This window comes from Trichoderma asperellum, chromosome 4 (assembly GCF_020647865.1).
Source record: "Trichoderma asperellum chromosome 4, complete sequence".
NCBI lineage: Eukaryota > Fungi > Ascomycota > Sordariomycetes > Hypocreales > Hypocreaceae > Trichoderma > Trichoderma asperellum.
In genome coordinates, this window is record NC_089418.1 from 5360434 (window position 1) to 5373313 (window position 12880).

At 26.3% G+C, this 12880-nt stretch overlaps 2 protein-coding genes across 2 annotated transcripts; both read right to left on the reverse strand.

The window, feature by feature from the left end:
- Window positions 1–441: 441 nt before the first annotated feature.
- TrAFT101_008158 (uncharacterized protein) lies at window positions 442–2081 on the reverse strand (the record flags this gene model as incomplete). Its single annotated transcript, XM_024907161.2, has 3 exons — window positions 442–927; window positions 1019–1940; window positions 2011–2081. 3 exons carry the CDS (start codon window positions 2079–2081, stop codon window positions 442–444), a joined length of 1479 nt encoding a protein of 492 aa, XP_024754578.2.
- Window positions 2082–4661: 2580 nt separating this feature from the next.
- On the reverse strand, window positions 4662–5615 carry TrAFT101_008159 (uncharacterized protein). Its single transcript, XM_024909172.2, has one exon. The coding sequence runs from the start codon at window positions 5530–5532 to the stop codon at window positions 4783–4785; it is 750 nt and encodes a 249-aa protein (XP_024754579.1). The 5' UTR covers window positions 5533–5615; the 3' UTR covers window positions 4662–4782.
- Window positions 5616–12880: the final 7265 nt, after the last annotated feature.

Below are 12880 nucleotides of genomic sequence, written 5' to 3' on the forward strand. Positions count from 1 at the left end.
CGTCTCTGTTAACGGGGGAAAGGTTTGTAGATCGTGAAGTTCAGCCAGCTGTTACTCCAATTTGCTTCACTCAATATTCAGACGAGGTGTTGCCAGACTAGTGTTTGTAGAAAGAATTATACAGCACTTAGGGTCTTGCATATACCAGTAAAAACATGGATACAAAAAGATAAAGATAAAGTACCTTTAGTTAAATAACTAAATGAAGAAATAAGTAATACTTTTTGTTTTATTATAATTCATATATTTATCTATTTAATCTATTTAAAAGAATATAAAAATTATAATTTTATGAATATCTTTTTCATAATGTATATATATATATATATATATATTCCAATAATCGAAAAAAAAAAAAAAAATAACCTACTATCCGAAAAGCGCATTAACTTTATTAACATTGGAACTATACACAGCTGCAGAATCTGAGTTAACTTTAAACTACGCCTTAGAATGCTCTGAGTGCGTCACATTACATTCTGGCTCTTTCAACGCATTGCCGTTGTCGTGATACAAGTGCTCAATCTGAGGCAAGCCAAACAATACGTCTATATCCTCCAAGCTAAAGCCCTTAGTTTCTGGAACGAAAAAGAACACCCATGGTACTGAAATGGTTATAAAAGCCGCAAAGAGAAAGTACGTGCCGTAGCCAATGTTTGAGATCATGTATGGCACGCTCCTAGCAATGACAAAGTTGAGAATCCAGTGAACTGCTATACATGCAGACACGCAAGGGGAGCGGATGCGTATTGGGAAGATTTCTGAGGCGTAAATCCAGGGGATACCGGCCCAAGAGAAACACCACCCGATAGCGTATATGTAGATCATGGCGATACCAGCGTAGCCTGCGGAGCTGACGCCAGAGGACCCACCAGAGCCGGGGGAAGCGATTTTGACATACGCGCCAATGTACCACATTGCAAATGCCTGCATGATTTTTAGTTTTTTTCTTTTTTTGATGTTGATTGTAATAAAAAATATAACAAATAATGACATGAATCTGCACAATTTTACTCACCATTACGACACTTCCTGCCATTAAGGTTCTGGTTCTTCCAAATCGATCCACGACAAATACCATGGCGAATATGATGGCTACAAACCTGACAACACCATAGATACCCGTGGCAAAAAAGGCTGTGTTTGATCCCGTGAGACCAATGCTCTTGAAAATGGCTGGCGAATAATAATTGATTGCGTTGGAACCTGCCATCTGCATAAATATGAACATAAGGCAACCAATAAGGAGCCTTTTTTGGTTTCCCGGCTTGGTGAGCTCCTTGAGAAATGTCTTGATGCCGTGTCCTTCTGCAATGGCCTCTTCGTGCTCAATTTGCTGAAGGATACTATGCACCTCTTCCAATATATAAGGATGATCGGACGGAATACATCGGAGGCGTTGAAGAGAGGCAATGCACTTATCGCGACCCTTATGTTGAGCTAGATACCTAGGTGATTCTGGAATAAAAAATGTGCCAATTAACAATAGTGATCCCGGAATGAGTTGCACAGCAAAGCTGATGATCCACTGCTTCGATGATGGCGGCACATTTTTCGCAAGGCCGTAGTTGATCCAAAAGCCCAACATGGTACCAGCTGATACGAAGATCTCGTAGATGCCGACCAGACGGCCGCGAATGAGTGGCGGTGATGCTTCCGCGACATAGACAGGCACTATCATGCTCGCAGCTCCGACACCAATGCCTCCTATCGCTCGGCCGGCAAGCATTAATGCCCAAGAGCCCTTTGCACCGGTTTGTAATGCTGAGCCAAGATTAAAAATGAGTGCAGTCAGAAACAGGGTTGGTCGTCGTCCATAGGTATCACTAAATGGGGCGGCAGCTAGCACACCAACGATGCAGCCGGCTTGGAGAAGCGAGACTACATTTGCCGAGAAGGCATCTTTTTCCGACTGGGTTTTGTCGGTAAGGCGGAAGTCCCTGAAAATATGTTAACAGTATTCGGTCAGTGATTTACTTCGCAAGGGTTGCACAAGTGCTGGTGACCTACTTTTGAAACGAGGGGAGTGAAATGGCAGTGCCAATAAAGCCCAAATCATATCCAAATAAGAATGCTCCCATGCTGCTGATAAGCGCTATTAAATAGACTTTGTAACCGTACACCTCCTTCGGTGCTGGGATACCCAGATCTAAGTTTGCCGCACGTCTACCCATACTGCGCGGCCGAGTTGGTGAAAAGGTCGAGATGAATTTCAGCGGGCGTTGTATTTGTCGGTAGAGACAGAGTTGGATGTGCTTAACATGATTATAATATAGGATCTATTGGCCTGATATATTAAATGAGAGAATGCGGAGAAAATCCGGGGTAGAATCACGACAGTCAGAAATCTGGGGTATCCCTCACCTTTGGATCAAACATCCCACGGGAGTAACTTCCCGCGGGAATACTTAACACACCAAGTGGGTTGAATCTTCAATAATGAGACGACTAAAATCAGCCACTATTATTAATGGCGAATTTCTCGGAACCCATTATTAGTGGTCCAGCATGCATGAGAAACGTCTCCGTACGCTAAACAAGCATATTTTCCTATATTACAATATTTCACCTGCACGACCGGTACACTGATCCGTATGCCTGTGAACAGAGCATCCTCCTTATTCCAGATCACCCACCCCAGAGTTGCTTTGCTGTTGATTGCGGCCATGCTGTAGTTACGCAGCCGCACTATGACTTGCACCGGCGTGGTCTGCCATCCCTCACCACCACCGATCATGAACCGTTGAACTATCCGGGATAATACCTAGCTTAAAGTAGCTCGGGCTGTTCCCCTCGGCCGCTTCCCGGCTGTAAGCACTCTGCACTTTCCGCTAGATGGATTCCACCTCTGGTTAACGGCATATTTGATAAGTAAAGGCATTCCCAATAGCTTTAGTATATAGTTGCTATAGCCCTCCAACTAGTTGTCAAGCTGTATACTTGGAATTATTCAGATGCTAATAAGCACAATGCTATACTCTATAGTTTTAGTAAACTAGTCTAGTGTAAATATAACCAGCTTTAATGCATTGATTTTAATAGCACTAAGCAATAAAGTAAATATAATAAACTGTACACTAGATAGCTAGTGTACGTGGAAGCTGCATTACTGATGGCATCGTAGAATTGACCGTACATCTAAGTTGTATTTTTATATCAGCTACTTTTAATCATGGTAACAAGTGTACTCCGACGATCTCTCTCTCTCTCTCTTACAATCACATCTTGTCTGGAAGCAGGAGAGGCGAGGCTTACCGAGTTGACTACCGTGAAAGAATTATAGATAAGGTAGGCCGCAAACCTGTTGTTAGGGCCTCAAACCACGTACAAACTTCAGTCTGGTCACAATTCCTTCTCGGAGTGCATTTCACAGTTCGCGTCTTCAGTGGCATGGAGTGTGTTCATGACGGACAAGCTGACATTAGTGGTCTTATCTGTAAAGTTCCAAACAGTTGGACGTCATTCCCAGCATCGTTGGCGTCCAACTCTAACCAGCGCATAGAGCAACTCATTTACAGGGCATCTGTCACTTCTAGGTCCGTACAGTTTAGTTTAGCCCAGTCGCCGTAACAGGTGCCCTCTTCCTTGGGGTCTATATCCAGGATGACGCCGATTAGGAGACCCCAGCTTAAGATAACAAAGGGTTGATTACTGTACTATCTCGAATCAGTGGCCCAGTCGGTTGTGCCACCCATTAATAGGCTTTTGTAAAGCGATGTGTAACGATCCGTTATACCGTTAAGCCAAACAGGGCAAAAGATTAGACCAATAACCACTATTGTAGCAGTTACTGTAACGGAACCAGCTGCTTTATAAGGGATCTATCTGTTACAGTAAACCAGGTTGTAACACGATGCTTGTATGGCCTTACTGCCATTGCTTATCTAGGCGGCCTACTGAATTTTGTAGACAAGAATATTAGTGTTGCTAGCAGTGTTAATAAAATTATAATTAATCTAGCTATAGTCAGTAAGGATTTCTTAGATCTTAGGATTAGAGATATAACCTGTAGTTTAAGGACAAGGACCTGGTGCAGCTTATAAGTTATTAGTTAAGCCCAAGAACATGTATTCCGGCCTATAACAGCCTGCTTCAGCCATGACGAATAATTATCCGGAGCTTGTTGCATTAACTACAACTATATTAAATGGAAAACCAGCTTTAGTTATTTATAAATGCAAGAGTTTGCATTGGCAATAAGAAATAGGGACTTCCAGTAGCAACAGGCTGTCCTAAGGAAAAACTATTATTAGGGAAAGTAAACCATAGAGGTTGGAATTAATTATAATAAAAGGTTTTATTTATCTAAGAGAGAAGTCGGGAGACAGGACCTGTTATATATAATAAATCTATATAATTTATATAGCTAGATTGAACTAATGCATTTTATTTAATACTCTAACTTAAGCTAACTATAGGTTAATAATATATATAAGCCTTTTATATTATTATTTTTTTAATTTGCTGTTTATTATAGTATTTATTAGTTTTAAATTTTAAATAAAAACTGTAAAAAAAAAAAAAAAAAAAAAAAGCATAAAGCAGGCTAGTTTAAAGTTTTAGGCTCTTACTTAAGCTAGCAAGATATTTAACTTATTAAATTACAGTAAATTACCTTAGACTTTTTTAAAAAAATTTAAAAAAAGCTTTAGCTAGTAATAGTTTAATTATTTCATTTGTTATTTTATTTACCAAATAAATACTATTGCCTAAATCAACTTGCAATCTCTCGACCTAACCCATTGTTGTTAAGGATCTAGCCATGCTGCCCTTTTCTTTGCCTTATCTTCTAATAGCAAGCAGAAACCCATCGTAGTTCTTCTCACCAACTGTTTGAATTACTGTTGCGTCGACCCGATCATCCTTTCCAATCCCTTCTATTAGTTGTCGAGCGCCCAAGACGCGATCGTCCTTCTCGGCTTCGTAGGCAGAAGCAACTTTGCCGTTCCGAACAACATTGTCTACAATAATAGCTGTATGAGGCTTTGTCATGGAGACTGCCAGGTTGAAGTATTCGAGGTTGTCTTGCTTATTAGCGTCAATGAAGACGAAGTCGAATGGCGGCCGTGCTCCAGACTCAACTTGTGATGCCAACTGTGGAAGAATATCGAGGCCAGCGCCTTGCAGGATCTCAACTTGGTCCTTCAAGCCCGCTTCGACAAGATTGTCGGATGCCACAGCAGCGTACTCTTTGTTTATCTCGATTGTCGTTACCTTGACGGATGGTCCAGCTAACGCCATCCACGCGGCGCTGTAACCACCTAGTGTACCGACTTCGAGAATGTTGGTGGCATTGCAAATCTGGATTTGCAGCATGAGAAACTTGGCTTGTGCTGGGGAACAGGCAATGTCCGGGAGGCCAGCAGCAATGGAATCACGATATATTTTATCCATTGCCGAGTTATATGAGTTCTTAGCATCACTCAAAAGGTGTAAGTTAATGTAACTGTCAACTTCAACATGCCTCGGATCTCTCTCGTAAGTAGAGTCATATGACTGTGGACCAACGGGTGTGAACTTTGGAGCTGACATAGGGTATGCCGATATCTAGTGTTTGATTTAGTAAGAAAATCGGGTTTCAGTAAAATAAAGATAAAAGACTACAAAAAGATAAAATTGAACAGAAATGTTAAATATATACAATAGTAAATATTACATGCGGCATTTTAAATAGCAAGAGAAGCTCCGATTGAGGCTTTTAGTTTAAAGTTAAACTCTAATTAGTCTAGTGCTTTTGTTTTCTCAGGCCTAAGTATATTTTCCTGGCTTTAGATAAAATATTTAATTTATATTTTATTTTATTTTTATTAATAAATATAATATTAACAAATATATAAAATATAATAAATATAATGTAAAAACTATAATAAATATAATATAACTAAAATATATATAGTTTTAGTTTAAAAACTTAATTTTTATTAATTTTTAATAATTTATATTTGAGTATTAATAAAATATAATATTATATATATTTTATAAATAATATATTTTATAAAATATATTTTAATAATATTTTTAAAAACAAAGTTTATATTATAATTTAATATAAAAACTAATATTATAGTAACTGTAAATAAATATTTATTACAATATTAATATCTTTTAAAAAAATTATTATTTTACTATAATTTTTATATATTACTTATATACTATTATACTAGGTTTATTAAAGCTTTTTCTTTTAGGTTTAATTTAAGTTTATTTTTGCTAAAACTTAACTTTTATATTAGAATTTACTTAAATATAGCTTAAATTTTTAATATATTTCTTTTTTTTTTATTTAAGTATTGTATATTAAACCTATATAACAATATAATATTTTTTTTATTATATATATTTATAATATAAAAAGTTATTTTTTTTAATATATAAATTAGGTTTTTATATATAACAAACTATATACTAGATAGTTAGTATAGGGTAGATTCCTAAGGGATAAACCTAAAATAAATTCTTTAGGTTTATATTAGTAAATAAATTAAAAAACCTAAAGGTAATAATATTATAATAATAATTACTAGTAAAGATTAAAAGTGTTTTTTAATTTATAAATATAAAACTATATTAATAATTAGCTATTTAAGTTATTTAAATAAATATAAGAAGTAAACTTATATATTTAGTTAATTTAAATAAAATTAAAATAATAATTATTAACCCTTTTAGGGATTAATATAATATTTATTAATCTTAAGTTAAATTAATAAATAAATCTTTAATTTATTTTTAATTAGTTTATTAAATTTTAGTTAATCCAGCTGTGCCTACCCTGTAAGCCTATTATTATAACCTTAAAAGTTAGGTTATAATATAATACTTTTTTTTATTAGTTTTATCCCTTAGACTTTATTTAATTAAATATAAGTATTTACTTTCTTTTTCTTGCTATATTAGTTTTCTTTCTTTAATAATTTTAGTTTTTTAATTAATAATTATAACAGGTATTTATAAAAAATTTTATTTAAAAATAAAGTATTAAAATATTCTTCTTAAGATTATTTTATTTATTTTATTAAAATAAAAAACTATATTTATTATTTAAATAAAAAAAATTCTACTTTTTAAAGTATTAAATATTTAAAAATTTTTTTATTTAATATATTAAATTATTATAACCTAATATATCTAGTTGCAGCTTAAGATATATACTATAAATTAACTATAAACTAAATAACTAATTATATATAAATTAATAATAATTTAGCATTAACTTTTATATAAATTAATATAAGTTAATTATTAACCTTAGTTAACTTTATAAATATAATTTACTATATAAAAATATATATATATATTTATTAAATAGCTTAAATAGTTAGTTATTAATAATATAATACTATTAAATATAAGTAATATTTTATTTATTAATTATATAACTATATAAATATATTTAATAAAATATTTTATTTTATTTATTAATATAAATATATATATTTATTCCTTAAGAATTTCTTTACTTTATAATAATAACCTAGGATCTAAGGAATAAATTATTATATATTAATAACTTTTATTTAAATAAATACTATAATTTATAAATAAATAGTAATAAATATTATAGCTAATAATTAAAAAACTATAGGTATTACTTAAAGACTACTTAACTAAAATATAATTTTTAAATACCTTTAGGTATTTAGAATTAAAAACTTAAAACTTTAGGCTTAAGCCTTTACTTTAAAAAACATTAAGCTTAAAAAACCTAGATTTTTTATTAAAAAACCTAAAATACTTAAACCTTTTTTTATAAAATTATAAATATATTATTAACTTAAGTTTAATAAATTTTAAATAAATATTATTAAGGTTTTATATACTATAACCTACTGTAAAAAAGCACTATAGTAATAGCTTAAACTAAAAATTAAAGGTTATTTTATAAACCCAGCAGCTATAAGTAATAATAAAAGGGAAATTATTAAATAATACCTTAAGTTTAAAAAAGCTTTAAAATCTATTTATAAATATATTAATAAAAAATAAAAAGTAATTTAAATAATTATAAACCTTAAATAAATTAAGTCTGCTTTAGCTTATAGATTAATATTTATATAAATTTTATTAATCTTTAATTAAAATTTATAACCTTTTATAAAGTACTTTTATTAAAGACTTAAAGATAAAGTTAAAAATAAGGTTTATAAAACTAAAAGAATAAATTTACTAGTTAAATTTATTAAAAAAGTAACCTAAATTAATAAATGCCTTTATTAATAATAATAAAAATAAAAGAAAAAAAAATAAAATAAATTTATCCTTTATAAAGTAAATTAAAAAAAAAGCTATACTTATTAATATAATATAAAGCAATAACCCACTCAAGACTAATAAACTTAAATACTATTAAATAATAAAAAATTAAATACTTTAATTATAATAAAATAAACATTTATATTTTAAAAAATTATTTTAAGCTATATTAACTATATAAAAATATTTAAAAATAAAAATATATAAGAATTTATAAAGGCCTTGTTAGCTATAATTTAATATATTAAACTGCCTATTATAATAATTAATACTAGATATATAAAGATAGTAAAGATAATAAATATTACTTTAAATAAAAAAAGGTAATACTAGCTATTATTAAAAAATAAAAAGTAAAAAATAATAATATTATTAACTAAAACTTTTTTATAGCTAAAGCTTTAATAAAACTTTAAATAATTAATTATATAATTAATAATATATTAATATATATTTAATACTTTATTAAAAAAAATAATAATATAGTTATTAATAAAGCAATTAATACACTAGTATAATACTTTTACTATATAAGCATAACCTTATACTAGTATAACTTTTTATACCTTTTTATTAGCTAGAAAAAAATTATTAGCTTAAATAAAATTCTACTACCTTTACCTAAAGTACTATTACCTTATTGTCTATAGCTGTTTTAATTTATAAATTAAAAAAATATATAAATATATTAAGCTTTTTTATTTATAAATTAAAAATATACTTTTGCTTTTTTAATCTATTAATTAAAACAGCTTATAATTACCCTTTCTTTTATATTTTTTATATTTTTATTTAATTTATAATATCTTTTTTTTAAAGTATAAGCTCTAGACAGGTTAAGTAATAGTAAAGCTTAAGTTCTAGTAATTAATTACTAAAAGAAATTAAGCTATAAAGCTTATTTTTAAAATGCTAATACTAAAGAATACTATAATAAATTATAGGGCTAAGTTATTAAAATAAACCTTAGAAATAGCTATATTAAATCTATAAAATAATATTATTATAACCTTCTTAAAAATAATTAACTTTAGCTAGTAATTTAACTTTAAGCATTAGCTAATATTATAAATATAATAATTATAATATATTTAATAACCTCTTTATTATATATTTATAAAAGTTTTTAACTCTACTACTCTTTTATAGTTTATAAAATACTTATAAGCCTTTTTAAAACCTTTACTTTAATTATAATATATATTTTTATAGCAGCATCTTTTATAAATAACTGCAAAAGCAGTAGATTAAAGCACTTATACTAGGCCTAAAGTATAATATATTTACTTTTTTTTTCTTAAGCTTAAATTATAGCCCTCCTTTAACTAGCTGCTAATAAAAATAAAGATTAAGTTTAAAACTACTATAAGTATTATATAAGAGGTTATTAGTAAAGGTTAAAGGTTAACTATAAACCTTGCTTAATTATATAAGTATAGTAAAAGAAATAAAGCTAGTTACTTTTAAGCTTAAATATATATAATTCTCCTTTACTATACTTACTGCCCTGCTTACTATTTATATAGTTGCTTTAAATATTGCTAGCGCTAGTAAATATTAATTTATTATTTATTTAATAGTTTATATCTCCAGGCACTAAAGCAATCTTAAACCTGCTTATTTTTAATAATTTAATATTTTTAGCTAAAGCTTTTTTTAATATAGTTAATGCCTTTATAAAAAAAATTAAATTTAAAATTATTTAATAAAATATATATTTTTATAAAGGGCAATAAATAAAGTATTTTTTTTAATATAATTAATTTAAGCAGCTTTAGTTTATATAAAGCACTAGTATTTAAATATAAAAATTATAAAAGTATAGCTATAAATAAATAATAATTACTAAAGCCTTAAAAGAAAGTAAATAACTGCTAAAGTATTATAAAAATCTAGACTATAGCTAGTATAATTATAAATATAATATAACTATATTTATATACCCTTTATATTACTGCTTTACTACACCTATATAACCAACTATTAAATTAACTAGCTATTAAATTAATATTTAAGTATATAATATTTATACTATAGTAAAATAAAAGTACTTTAATACTATATTTATATAAAAAAATATTTATAATATTTAGGCATAAATTAACTATAAAAAGCTTAATAGCTATATATTTACTATAATATTAATTAAGCTTTTTAATAAATTTATTTTTTATATTTTATTAAATAAGCTAAAAATAAGCTAAACCAGCTGTTTAATTTTATTTAAATGTTTTTATATTGCCTGCAGATATAAAAGCAGTTCCTAGAGGTTTTAAGCTTTAATAATACTTATAATATTAATTATTTTAAACTTCCTTTATTTTAAACTATTTATTAAACCTGCTTTAGCTTAATATATAATACTACATAAAGTATAATTAATAATAAAAAAAAATAGATTTTAGTTTTTTATTAAAAGTATATATTAACTTTTTAATTAATACTTTATTAAAGAGTTTAAGATTATTATTATTAATTTTTATAATTTAATAAAAGCTGCTTTTAATAATTAATTCTTTAATATATAGCAGTAGCTTTATATATAGTATATTTTTTTAACTATTATACTTAAGTTTAAGTAAAAATAAATAAAAGTATAGAAAAATAGCAATAGCTTAAGTAATAGTAATAATAAAAATACTTTTTTATAACTATAAATATAGCTTAATATTGTAAATAAATAGCTTATTAATACTTTAGCTAATAAAAATTTTTTTTATATTTACTAAAGGATTTTACTTATATAAAAGCATATACTTTATATTAAAATAAAAAAAGCTTATAAATAAATATAAAAGGACTTTTATATAAAGTTTAATAATTAATAAGTAATTTTAAACTACTTATATAGTATTTATTTATTGGTTTAAGCCTAGTAAATATATTACTTTATTTACTACTACTATAACTTTAGTATTTATATAACTTTTAGTATTAAAGCAAGTGATAATAATATAAAAAGCTATTTTTTTAATAGTATAGTTTATTTTTACTAGCTTATTAGAGTAATATAAAATATAATATATAATTAAAAGTATAACTTTAAAGATATATATAAATAAAACTAGGTTTTAATTAATTATAAATACTTAAGGTTTATTAGTAAGTATTTTAGTAAATTACTAGCTATAATATTATTAAAAAAGCTTAAATTTATTAATAAGCAGTATTATATAATATATAAGTTTATGCCTATAGTAAAAAGGCTATTTCTAGATTAGCTAAGTAATTATAATAATAATTATATTATTTTTATTAAACTTAAAATCCCCTGCTGCTATAAAATCTATAAAAAGCTAGCTTCTAGAACTAGTTTTATTAAATAAAAAATTTATTTATATTAACTACTATAAGAGTTAATATTTATAAATCTATATTATTAAATCTTTAATTTTAAAATTATTATTATACTATAAAGAAGGCTAAAAAACACTAGGCAATCTATTTTAATATAACTAGCTATTATAATAAACAGCCAGGCTTTTAATAAATTAACTAGCTAAGCTATTAGTTAAGTAAAAATACAGTAAAGCCTATAAAAGTATAGCTAGCTAGCAGGCAGTTAAAATAAGTTTATACTTGCTAAAAAAGCCTAGAAGAGTATATAAAATAATAATATAGCGCTAGTTAACTCTTTAACTTAACTATAAATATATTAAATAAGTAAAATTCTTAAATTTAAAAAAATAATAAAGGTTTATTTAAATAATTAAAGAATATAGCCTAGTATTTAAAAAATAAAAAATTAATAAAAGCTTGCTAAAAGGTATAGCCTGTAAATAAAAGTAAGCTAGTGTTTTTAACTTATATATTAAAGTAATATCAAAAGCTTATTGAATTTATAAATTAAAAAAAATATAAAAATATATTTAATTTATAAATTAAAGAGTAAGCAAAAGCTTAAGTATACTTTTAAAAATAATTATTAGCTTTTATAAAATTAATAAATAGTTATTCCTAAAGGGCTTTAAAATATAAAAGTAGCTGTTAAAGCAGCTGGCTTTATTACTTAAGCTAAAAAGTACCTGTAGAAATAGTTTTTTTTTTAATTAATAAAAAAGTATAAAAAGTTATACTAGTATAAGATTATGCTTATATAGTAAAAGTATTATACTAGTATATTAATTACTATTAATAAAACTATAGTGCTTATATTATAAAAAATACCTAGGGCTACTATACTTATACTAGTTATACTACCCTAGAAACCCCTTTAAAATAAGCTAGTTAAATAATATATTTATTGCTTAATAATAATTAAAGAATAATTTTTAAAATAAAAAAAAAGTAATTAAATAATTTATTTTAAAATAATTATAAATAAAATAACTAAAAAAAATATATATAATTACTTTATATTAAATATATATTTATAAAAATTAATATATAATATAATTATACTAACTCTTTATAATATAAATAATTAAACTTTATATAATACTAAATTAATTATTATATAAATTACTATAAATAATAATAATTCCTTTATATTATTACCTATAACCTAAAAATCTAAAAGTATAACTTTAAATCTTATACTAGGGGTATATAATAAAGCAGTAAAAAAAAAACTAGTTAAAAATATATTAAATAATATTATAAATTTATAATATAAAATATTTTATAA